Source organism: Vidua macroura, unplaced genomic scaffold (genome assembly GCF_024509145.1).
Source record: "Vidua macroura isolate BioBank_ID:100142 unplaced genomic scaffold, ASM2450914v1 whyUn_scaffold_126, whole genome shotgun sequence".
Lineage (NCBI taxonomy): Eukaryota > Metazoa > Chordata > Aves > Passeriformes > Viduidae > Vidua > Vidua macroura.
In genome coordinates this window covers 41022-53419 of record NW_026530547.1, presented here as the reverse complement: position 1 = coordinate 53419, position 12398 = coordinate 41022, and the positions used below count along the sequence as shown (strand labels likewise).

At 59.0% G+C, this 12398-nt stretch overlaps 1 protein-coding gene across 1 annotated transcript in view; it reads right to left on the bottom strand.

Moving 5' to 3' along the window:
* TRIM28 (tripartite motif containing 28) overlaps positions 1–12398 on the bottom strand; it is a 31441-nt gene that overhangs the window by 14147 nt on the left and 4896 nt on the right. The window contains 4 exon segments of the mRNA XM_053969163.1: positions 608–754; positions 5480–5594; positions 6488–6604; positions 10470–10595. Of these exon segments, the coding sequence (XP_053825138.1) occupies positions 608–754; positions 5480–5594; positions 6488–6604; positions 10470–10595 (505 nt within the window).

The following is a 12398-nucleotide window of genomic DNA, read 5'->3' as shown; positions in this document are numbered from 1 at the left end:
GAACAAATAGGGGGAAACGGGGAGAAACGGGGAAAGTGGAGAAAAATGGGGAGAAATGGGGAAAAATGGGGGGAAATGGGGAGAAACAGGGAGAAATGGGGAGAAATAGGGAAAAATGGGGAAAAATGAGGAAAAATGGGGAGAAATGGGGAAAAATGGGGGGAAGGGGGAAAAAGGGTAGAAATGAGGGGGAAATGGGGAGAAATGGGGAAAAATTGGAAGTAATGGGGAAAAATAGGGAAAAATGGGGAGAAACAGGGAAAAATGGAGAGAATTGGGGAGAAACAAGAAAAAATGGGGGGAAATGGGGAAAAATGAGGAGAAATGGGGAAAAATTGGGAAAAGGGGGGGAATGGTGGGAAGCAGGGGTGCAGGCGCTCACCAGGCCCCGGGAGAGCAGCAGGGCGGTGCCGTGGGGGTGGAAAAATGGGGAGAAATGGGGAAAAATTGGGGAAAAGGGGGGGAATGGTGGGAAGCAGGGGTGCAGGCGCTCACCAGGCCCCGGGAGAGCAGCAGGGCGGTGCCGTGGGGGTGGAAAAATGGGGAGAAATGGGGAAAAATTGGGAAAAGGGGGGGAATGGTGGGAAGCAGGGGTGCAGGCGCTCACCAGGCCCCGGGAGAGCAGCAGGGCGGTGCCGTGGGGCCCCTCGAGGGCGCGGGCGGCGAAGCGCAGCACGTGCTCCTGCTGCCGCTGCGCCCGGCTCAGCGCGCGCTGCTGCCGCTCCAGCCGCTCCTGCCGGCCCTCGGCCACGCGCTGCGGGGACACGGGGACAGCGGGGTCACCACGGGGACAGCGGGGTCACCACAGGGGGGACAGCGGGGTCACCACGGGGACAGCGCTGGCACCACGGGGACAGCGGGGTCACCACGGGGACAGCGGGGTCACCACGGGGGGGACAGAGGGGTCACCACGGGGACAGCGCTGGCACCACGGGGACAGCGGGGTCACCACGGGGACAGCGCTGTCACCACGGGGGGGACAGCGCTCTCACCACGGGGAGATAAAGGTGTCACCACGGGGAGATAAAGGTGTCACCACGGGGACAGCGGTGTCACCGGGGAGGGGACAGCGATGTCACTGCGGGGGGACAGGGGTGTCACCACGGGGACAGCGGTGCCACCACGGGGGGACAGCGGTGTCACCAAGGGGAGACAAAGGTGTCACTGGGGGGCCAACAGCAGTGTCACCAAGGGGAGACAAAGGTGTCACCACAGGAGGGACAGCGATGTCACCAGAGGGGGGACAGTGGTGTCACCACGGAGGGGACAGCGGTGTCACCAGGGAAGGACAGCAGTGTCACCACAGGGGGGACAGCGGTGTCACCAGAGGGGGGACAGTGGTGTCACCACGGAGGGGACAGCGGTGTCACCAGGGAAGGACAGCGGTGTCACCACAGGGGGGACAGCAGTGTCACCGGGGAGGGGGGATCGGTGTCACCATGGGGAGACAAAGGTGTCACCACAGGGGGACAGCGGTGTCACTGTGGGGGGTCAGCAGTGTCACTGGGGAGGGGACAGCAGTGTCACCGCAGGGGGGACAGTGGTGTCACCACGAGGGGGACAGTGGTGTTACCGGGGGGGGTGACAGCGGTGTCACCATAGGGGAGACAAAGGTGTCACTGGGGGGCCAACAGCAGTGTCACCAAGGGGAGATAAAGGTGTCACCACGGGGGGGACAGCGGTGTCACCAGGGTAGGACAGCAGTGTCACCACAGGGGGGACAGCGGTGTCACCACAGGGCAGACATCGGTGTCACCAGGGAAGGGACAGAGGTGTCAGCGGGGAGGGACAGCGGTGTCACCACAGAGGGGACAGCGGTATCACCACAGGGGGGACAGCGGTGTCACCAGGGAGAGGACAGCAATGTCACTGTGGGGGGGTCAGCGGTGTCACCACAGGGGGACAGCGGTGTCACAGGGGCGGACAGCGGTGTCACCAGGGTAGGACAGTGGTGTCACCACGGGGACAGGGGTGTCACCGCAGGGACAGCAGTGACACCGCAGGGACAGCGGTGTCTCCAGAGGGGACAGCAGTGTCACCACGGGGGGACAGCGGTGTCACCGGGGAGGGGGCATTGGTGTCACCATGGGGGGACAGCAGTGTCACCAAGGGAACAGCAGTGTCACCACAGGGGGGACAGCGGTGTCACCACAGGGGGACAGTGGTGTCTCCACAGGGGGGACAGCGGTGTCACCAAGGGGAGACAAAGGTGTCATCACGGGGGACAGCGGTGTCACCACGGAGGGGACAGTGGTGTCCCCAGGGTACGACAGCGTTGTCACCACGGGAACAGCGGTGTCACCGGGGAGGGACAAAGGTGTCACCAAGGGAACAGCAGTGTCACCGCAGGGGGAACAGCAGTGTCACCAGGGAAGGGACAGAGGTGTCACCGGGGAGGGACAGAGGTGTCACCACAGGGGGACAGCGGTGTCACCAAGGGGAGACAAAGGTGTCACCACAGGGGGGACAGCAGTATCACCACAGAGGGGACAGAGGTGTCACCATGGGGAGACAAAGGTGTCACCACAGGGGGACAGCGGTGTCACTGTGGAGGGACAGCGGTGTCACCCGGGAGGGGACAGCGGTGTCACCACAGGGCGACAGCGGTGTCACTGGGCGGCGGGCACCGGTGTCACTGGGGAGGGGACAGCAGTGTCACCCGGGAGGGGGCATTGGTGTCACCATGGGGGGACAGCAGTGTCACCATGGGGAGACAAAGGTGTCACCACGGGGAGACAGCGGTGTCACCACAGGGGGGGCACCGGTGTCACCCAGGAGGGGACAGCGGTGTCACCGGGGAGTCGCAAGGACCCTGCAGAGCCCGACAGGAGCTGTGGCCTGGCCGAGGTGGCCGCTTGCCCGGTGACCGCTACAGGCGCGCTCCCCCGAGCGCTGTTTCCCCCCGTTTTCCCATGTCGGTGGTGACAAGCGTCCAGCCGGTTGTGACAAGCGTCCAGCCGGTTGTGACAAGCGTCCAGCCGGTTGTGACAAGCGCTGGCCTGTCCCCGCGCGCCGGTGCGGGCCGTGCCCGTGGGGAACTGCAGTCGTGCAGCATAAGGCATTTCCCCGGAGCCCTCTGCCCCCAGTGCAAACGAGCACACGCCCATCACCTGTCCGTTCGTGGTTATCATCCCCCCAAAGTTCCGGAAAGTTCCCCGTTCCTGTTGTTTCCAACGGCTCCCTCTGTAAACCGCTGCGTCCCTTTTCCCTCGCTGGCCCAGTTTGTGTTACCCCATCCCTGACACCCTCTTCCCATTGGATCATTGTACCCTCAGCACTCCTTCCCCTCCCAGTTATAAACTGGTCCCTCCTTCCTGGGGCTTTTCGGGGTCTGCCACCCCTGAGTCTGGCTGTGCCGTGTTCCTGTTCCTGCCTCCCTGAGTGTGGCTGTGCCCTGCTCCTGTTCCTGTTCCTGCCTCCCTGAGTGTGGCTGTTCCCTGTTCCTGTCTCCCTGAGTGTGGCTGTTCCCTGTTCCTGCCTCCCTGAGTGTGGCTGTGCCCTGTTCCTGTTCCTGCCTCCCTGAGTGTGGCTGTGTCCCTGCTCCTGTTCCTGCCTCCCTGAGTGTGGCTGTGTCCCTGCTCCTGTTCCTGCCTCCCTGAGTGTGGCTGTGCCCTGCTCCTGTTCCTCCCTGAGTGTGGCTGTGCCCTGTTCCTGTTCCTGCCTCCCTGAGTGTGGCTGTGTCCTTGTTCCTGTTCCTGCCTCCCTGAGTGTGGCTGTGCCCTGCTCCTGTTCCTGCCTCCCTGAGTGTGGCTGTGCCCTGTTCTGTTCCTGCCTCCCTGAGTGTGGCTGTGCCCTGCTCCTGTTCCTGCTTCCCTGAGTGTGGCTGTGCCCTGCTCCTGTTCCTGCCTCCCTGAGTGTGGCTGTGCCCTGCTCCTGTTCCTGCCTCCCCTGAGTGTGGCTGTGTCCTGCTCCTGTTCCTGCCTCCCTGAGTGTGGCTGTTCCCTGCTCCTGTTCCTGCCTCCCTGAGTGTGGCTGTTCCCTGCTCCTGTTCCTTCCTCCCTGAGTGTGGCTGTGCCCTGTTCCTGTTCCTGCTCCCCTGAGTGTGGCTGTTCCCTGCTCCTGTTCCTGCCTCCCTGAGTGTGGCTGTGTCCCTGCTCCTGTTCCTGTCTCCCTGAGTGTGGCTGTGCCCTGTTCGTGTTCCTATCGAGTGTGGCTGTGTCCCTGTTCCTGTTCCTGCCTCCCTGAGTGTGGCTGTTCCCTGCTCCTGTTCCTGCTTCCCTGAGTGTGGCTGTGCCCTGCTCCTGTTCCTGCCTCCCTGAGTGTGGCTGTGCCCTGCTCCTGTTCCTGCTTCCCTGAGTGTGGCTGTGTCCCTGTTCCTGCTTCCCTGAGTGTGGCTGTTCCCTGCTCCTGTTCCTGCCTCCCTGAGTGTGGCTGTTCCCTGCTCCTGTTCCTGCCTCTCCTGAGTGTGGCTGTGCCCTGCTCCTGTTCCTGTTTCCCTGAGTGTGGCTGTTCCCTGCTCCTGTTCCTGCCTCCCTGAGTGTGGCTGTTCCCTGCTCCTGTTCCTGTCTCCCTGAGTGTGGCTGTTCCCTGTCCCTGTTCCTGCCTCCCTGCTCCTTCCATCGATCCTCAATGAACCCGCTCGGATTCCAGCGGCTCCAGAGTCCTTCCGTCTGCCCGTGGGGATTTTAACTGCGCCGCCCAGGCCCCTGGGACTCGCACCCGGGTGGCCCCGGGCTCACCTGGACAGCACCGGGCTCACCTGGACAGCACTGGGATCACCTAGACAGCACTGGGCTCACCTGGGTGGTACCAGGCTCACCGGGCTGGTACCAGGCTCACCTGGGCAGCACCGGGCTCACCTGGACAGCCCCGGGCTCACCTGGGGGGCTCCAGGCTCACCTGGAGGGCCCCGGGCTCACCTGGGCAGCACCAGGCTCACCTGGAGGGCCCTGGGCTCACCTGGACAGCCCTGGGCTCACCTGGGTGGCCCCGGGCTCACCTGGATGGTACCAGGCTCACCTGAGGGGCCCCAGGCTCACCTGGGCAGCACCAGGCTCACCTGGATGGCACCAGGCTCACCTGGGCGGCCCCGGGCTCACCTGGATGGTACCAGGCTCACCTGGGCAGCACCGGGCTCACCTGGATGGCACCAGGCTCACCTGGAGGGCCCCGGGCTCACCTGGATGGTACCAGGCTCACCTGGGGGGCCCCAGGCTCACCTGGAGGACCCTGGGCTCACCTGGAGGGCCCCGGGCTCACCTGGATGGTACCAGGCTCACCTGGGGGGCCCCAGGCTCACCTGGGCAGTACCAGGCTCACCTGGGCAGCACCAGGGCCACCTGGGCAGCACCAGGCTCACCTGGAGGGCCCTGGGCTCACCTGGATGGCCCCGGGCTCACCTGGATGGTACCAGGCTCACCTGGGGGGCTCCGGGCTCACCTGGATGGCACCAGGCTCACCTGGAGGGCCCCGGGCTCACCTGGAGGGCCCCGCGCTCACCTGGAGGGCCCCGCGCTCACCTGGAGGGCCCCGGGCTCACCTGCACGTCGGCCAGCAGCGCCTTGCCGCGCTGGTTGAGCTCCTTCATGACGTGCAGCACGGCCAGCTTCACCTCCACCTGCAGGCGCTTCTGCGCGTCCGACGCGCGGCGGATGCTGTGGGGACACGGGGCATGGAGGGGACACCGGGGGACACGGGGCATGGAGGGGACACCAGGGGACACCAGGGGACACGGGGCATGGAGGGGACACCGGGGGACACGGGGCATGGAGGGGACACCAGGGGACACCAGGGGACACGGGGCATGGAGGGGACACCAGGGGACAGGGCAGGGACACCAGGGGACACCAGGGGACACCAGGGGACACGGGGCGTGGAGGGGACACCAGGGGACAGGGCAGGGACACGGGGGGCCAGGTTAGGGACACGAGGTGACAGGTCAGGGACATGAGGGGACACGTGGGGACAGGTCAGGGACACAGGGGGACACGGGGCCAGGTCAGGGACACGAGGTGACAGGTCAGGGACAAGGGGGGACGCGGGGACAGGTCAAGGACACGGGGGTCCAGGTCAGGGACACGAGGGGACAGGGCAGGGACACGGGGGGACGCGGGGCTAGGTCAGGGACACGAGGGGCCAGGTCAGGGACACGAGGGGACACGAGGTGACAGGTCAGGGACACGAGGGGACAGGTCAGGGACACGGGGGGCCAGGTCAGGGACACGAGGGGACAGGTCAGGGACATGGGGACAGGGCAGGGACACGAGGGGACACGAGGTGACAGGTCAGGGACACGGGGGGACAGGTCAGGGACACGGGGGGACACGGGGGGCCAGGTCAGGGACACGAGGTGACAGGTCAGGGACATGGGGGGACAGGGCAGGGACAGGAGGGGCCAGGTCAGGGACACGGGGGGACACGGGGCCAGGTCAGGGACACGAGGTGACAGGTCAGGGACACGAGGGGCCAGGGCAGGGACACGAGGGGACAGGGCAGGGACACGAGGGGACAGGGCAGGGACACGAGGGGACAGGGCAGGGACACGCACAAGGCGCGCAGCTCCCTGGCCGAGCGCTGCACCGCGGCGTGTCTCTCCGCCAGGCGCTGCAGCAGCGCCGCCAGCACCGAGCGCTGCTTGCGGACGGCGTCGTCCAGCGGCTGCGAGCTGGGACACGGGCGAGAAACGGGGGAAACGGGGGGAAAAATGGGGAAAAACGGGGGGAAATGGGGAGAAACGGGGGGGGAAAATGGGGAAAAACGGGGGGAAATGGGGAGAAACGGGGGGAAAAACGTGGGGGAAATGGGGAAATGGGGAAAAACATGGAGAAAATGGGGAAAAACATGGGGAAAAACGTGGGGAAAAACATGGGGCAAAACATGGGGGAAATGGGGAAAAACGTGGGGAAAATGGGGAAAAATGTGGGGAAAATGGGGAAAAACGTGGGGAAAAATGTGGGGGAAATGGGGAAAAACGTGGGGGAAATGGGGAAAAACGTGGGGAAAATGGGGAAAAACGTGGGGAAAATGGGGAGAAACGTGGGGAAAAAATGGGGAAAAAAATGGGGAAAAACGTGGGGAAAAATGGGGAAAAACGTGGGGAAAATGGGGAGAAACGTGGGGGAAATGGGGAAAAACGTGCGGAAAATGGGGAGAAACGTGGGGAAAAATGGGGAAAAAAATGGGGAAAAATGTGGGGAAAAATGGGGAAAAACATGGGAGAAAATGGGGAAAAACGTGGGGAAAAACATGGGGAAAAACGTGGGGAAAATGGGGAGAAACGTGGGGGAAATGGGGAAAAACGTGGGGAAAATGGGGAAAAAAGTGAGGAAGTGGGGAAAAACGTGGGGAAAAACATGGGGGAAATGGGGAAAAACGTGGGAGAAATGGGGGAAATGGGGGGAAAACATGGGGAAAATATGGGGAAATGGGGAAATGGAGAAAAACATGGGGAAAACGTGGGGGAAATGGGGAAAACATGGGGAAAATGGGGAGAAACGTGGGGGAAATGGGGAAAAATGTGGGGAAATGGGGGAAAATGTGGGGAAAATGGGGAAAAACATGGAGGAAATGGGGAAATGGGGGAAAACATGGAGAAAAACGTGGAGGAATGGGGAAAACATGGGGAAAATGGGGAAAAACATGGGGAAAATATGGGGAAAATGGGGAGAAACATGGGGAAAATGGGGAAAAACATGGGAAAATGGGGGAAAACATGGGAAATGGGGGAAAATATGGGAAAAACATGGGGAAAACATGGGGAAAACATGGGGGAAAATAGGGAAAAACATTGGGAACATGGGGAAATGGGGGAAAACATGGAGGAAAACACAGGGAAAAACATGGGAAAAATATGGGGAAATGGGGAAAAACATGGGGGAAATGGGGAAAAATGTGGGGAAAAACGTGGGGAAAAACGTGGGGAAATGGGGAAAAACATGAAGGAAATGGGGAAAATTGGGGGGAATGTGGGAAATGGGGGCAAAATGGGGAAAACAGGAAAATGGGGGAATAGGGGGAAACGGGGGAGAAATGGGGGGAAATGAGGGGAATTGGAAGAAATGGGGAAAATATGGGGAAAATGGGGGGATGTGGGGGAAAACGGGGGGAAATTGTGGGGAAATGGGGAAAATGGGGAAAATGGGGAGAATGGGAAAATGGGGAGAATGGGGGAAAGGGGGAAAACATGGGGAAAATGGGGAGAAATGGGGGGAAATGGGGAAAATGAAAAAGGGGAAAGGAAAAAGGGAGAAAGGAAAAAGGGGAAAGGAAAAATGGAGAAAGGAAAAAGGGGAAAAGGAAAAAGGAAAAAGGGAAAAGGGGAAAAGGAAAAAGGAGGAAAGGAAAAAGGGGAAAAGGAAAAAGGGAAAAGGAAAAAGGGGGAAAGGAAAAAGGGGGAAAGGAAAAAGGGAAAAGGAAAAAGGGGAAAAGGAAAAAGAGGAAAAGGAAAAAGAGAAAAAGAAAAAGGGGAAAAGGAAAAAGGAAAAAGGGAAAAGGGGAAAAGGAAAAAGGAGGAAAGGAAAAAGGGGAAAAGGAAAAAGAGAAAAGGAAAAAGGGAAAAGGAAAAAGGGGAAAAGGAAAAAGAGAAAAAGAAAAAGGGGGAAAGGAAAAAGGGAAAAGGAAAAAGGGGGAAAGGAAAAAGGGGAAAAGGGAAAAAGGAAAAGGGAAAAAGAAAAAGCGGAAAGGAAAAAGGGAGAAACGAAAAAAGGGAAAAGGAAAAAGGGGAAAGGAAAAAGGGGGGAAAGGGGAAAAGGAAAAAGGAAAAAGGGAAAAGGAAAAAGGAAAAAGGGAAAAGGAAAAAGGGGGAAATGGGGCAGAAAAAGGGAGGGAAAGGTGGGAGAAAAGGGGGAGAGAAAAGGAGAATTGAACTTCTTAGCTCATTACCCATGGAAAAGCTAATTAATCCTCATTTGGCATCAATTCCCTAATTAACTCAGTGAGTTAAGGAGTTTTAGTTAACGAGATGCCCCAGGTAACAAATTCTGTCACTGAATCCCTAATTACACTAATTACGTTAATCCAATTAGGTATTACCCAACAAAAGCACCTCTCAGACCGTTAATGGCCAAGTGAACTAATTAATGAGGCAATCAAGCTAATTAAGCACGTCCTCAGCTAACCAATCAAACCACTCAGGAATCTGACCAGTAAAAAATCAGCAGAGCCAGGAACAAAACCCAGCTAAGATCCATTAACGAAGAAATTAATTTAAACAGCTAATTACATCACCCATTAATTAGCCATTAATTAGCTCTTTCTGCTTCAAGCCACACCCCCTCCGCTAATTAATTCTCACCAACTCTTCAGCACCTGCTGCACTAACGAGGTTCAATAAAATCACTGATAGAATCAGTAACAAAACCAGTAATCTTAATTAACAGCAGTAATTAACCATCAGGCCAACTCCAGGTGTTTCTCAGTAATTAATCAGCGTCATTAATTAATTAAAGCTGCCTTTAAGTGCGCTGAGCAGGCGCCCTAGCACTGCCCAAACCCATCCCCACTATCCCGGCTGATTGCCGCGCTAATTAGCACTAATTAGGCATGCAGATGAGGGGCGGCACTCATGGGTGGTCACTGTGCTAATTAGCGCTAATGAGGCATGCAGATGAGGGGCGGCACTCATGGGTGGTCACTGTGCTAATTAGCGCTAATGAGGCATGCAACTCATGGGTGGTCACAGTGCTAATTAGCTGTAATTAGGCATGCAGATGACGGGTGGTCCCACTGCTAATTAGTACTAATGAGGTATGCAGGCACTCACTGCTAATTAGCACTAATGAGGTATGCAGCTGAGAGGTGGTCAGGGTGCTAATTAGCGCTAATTAGGCATGCAGATGAGGGGCGGCACTCACGGGTGGTCACTGTGCTAATGAGCGCTAACGAGGCGCGGGCACTCCCGGGTGGGTACTAATTAGCTAATGAGCGCTAACGAGGCGCGGGCACTCCCGGGTGGGTACTAATTAGCTAATGAGCGCTAACGAGGCGCAGGCACTCACGGGTGGGCGCTCGTTAGCTAATGAGCGCTAACGAGGCGCGGCACTCCCGGGTGGGTACTAATTAGCTAATGAGCGCTAACGAGGCGCAGGCACTCACGGGTGGGCGCTCGTTAGCTAATGAGCGCTAACGAGGCGCGGGCACTCCCGGGTGGGCGCTCGTTAGCTAATGAGCGCTAACGAGGCGCGGGCACTCACAGGTGGGTACTAATTAGCTAATGAGCGCTAACAAGGCGCAGGCACTCACGGGTGGGCGCTCGTTAGCTAATGAGCGCTAACGAGGCGCGGCACTCACGGGTGGGTACCAATTAGCTAATGAGCGCTAACGAGGCGCGGCACTCACGGGTGGGTACCAATTAGCTAATGAGCGCTAACGAGGCGCGGCACTCACGGGTGGGTACCAATTAGCTAATGAGCACTAACGAGGCGCGGGCACTCCCGGGTGGGTACCAATTAGCTAATGAGCGCTAACGAGGCGCGGGCACTCCCGGGTGGGTACCAATTAGCTAATGAGCGCTAACGAGGCGCGGCACTCACGGGTGGGCGCGGTGCGGGCCCAGGTGACACTCCCGGCAGGTGAGGCGCTCGCAGGCGCCGCAGAACAGCGACAGCGGCTGCGACGGGTGACACGGGCACGGCAACGGCGGCGCCGGGACGGCGCCGGGAACGGCACCGGGAACGGGATCGGGAACGGGAACGGCACCGGGAGAGCCTGCGGAGAGACGGGATCGTGGGAACGGGAATGGGAATGGGGATGGGAATGGGGATGGGGATGGGAATGGGGATGGGGAATGGGGATTGGAATGGGGATGGGGATGGGAATGGGAATGGGGAATGGGGATGGGGATGGGGATGGGGATGGATTGGGAATGGGAATGGATTGGGAATGGGAATGGGGAATTGGAATGGGGATGGGGATGGGAATGGGAATGGGAATGGGGATGGGGAATGGGGATGGGGATGGGGAATGGGGATGGGGAATGGGGATGGGGAATGGGGAATGGGAATGGGAATGGGGATGGGGATGGGGAATGGGGAATGGGAGTGGGGAATGGGAATGGGAATGGGAATGGGGATGGGGAATGGGGATGGGGAATGGGGATGGGAATGGATTGGGAATGGGAATGGGAATGGGGATGGGAATGGATTGGGAATGAGAATGGGGATTGGAATGGGAATGCGAATGGGGAATGGGAATGGGGATTGGAATGGGAATGGGGAATGGGAATGGGAATGGGGAATGGGAATGGGAATGGGAATGGGGAATGGGAATGGGGATGGGGAATGGGAGTGGGGAATGGGAATGGGAATGGGAATGGGAATGGGGATGGGGATGGGGAATGGGAATGGGGATTGGAATGGGAATGGGAATGGGGAATGGGAATGGGAATGGGGAATGGGAATGGGAATGGGGAATGGGAGTGGGGAATGGGAATGGGGATGGGGATGGGGAATGGGAATGGGGATGGGAATGGGAATGGGAATGGGGAATGGGAATGGGAATGGGGAATGGGAATGGGAATGGGGAATGGGAGTGGGGAATGGGAATGGGGATGGGGATGGGGAATGGGAATGGGGATGGGAATGGGAATGGGGATGGGGATGGGGAATGGGGATGGGGAATGGAATGGGAATGGGAATGGGAATGGGGAAAGGGGATGGGAAATGGGAATGGATTGGGAATGGGAATGGGGATTAGAATGGGAATGGGGAATGTGGATGGGAATGGGAATGGGGAATGGGAATGGATTGGGAATGGGGATTGTAATGGGAATGGGAAATGGGAATGGATTGGGAATGGGGATTGGAACGGGAATGGGAAATGAGAAATCGGAATGGGAAATGGGAATGGGGGAATGGGAATGGGGAATGGGGACTGGAATGGGAAATGGGAAATTGGCAATGGGGCAATGAGAACATAGAAAAATGAGGACAGGACTGGGAGAATGGGAATGGGAACATGGGAACGCCACCAGGAATGGCACGGAGATGGCACCAGGAGGAACTGGGATAGGGCTGCAATGGCACCAGGAATGGGGCTGGGATAGCGTTGGGAATGGCACTGGGATGGCACCAGGTGGAACTGGGACAGGGCTGGAATGGCACCAGGAATGGGGCTGGGATCGGGCTGGGAATGCGGCTGGGACAGCACTGGGGCAGGACCCGAATGGCACTGGAATGGCACCAGCAATGGGACTGGGATGGCACCGGGAATGGCACTGGGATGGCACTGGGACAGGACTGGGAATGGCACCGGGATGGCACCGGGATGGCACCAGGAATGGCACCGGGAATGGCACTGGGACAGGACTGGGAATGGCACCGGGATGGCACCGGGAATGGCACCAGGAATGGCACCGGGAATGGCACTGGGACAGGACTGGGAATGGCACCGGGATGGCACCGGGATGGCACCAGGAATGGCACCGGGAATGGCACTGGGACAGGACTGGGAATGGCGCCGGG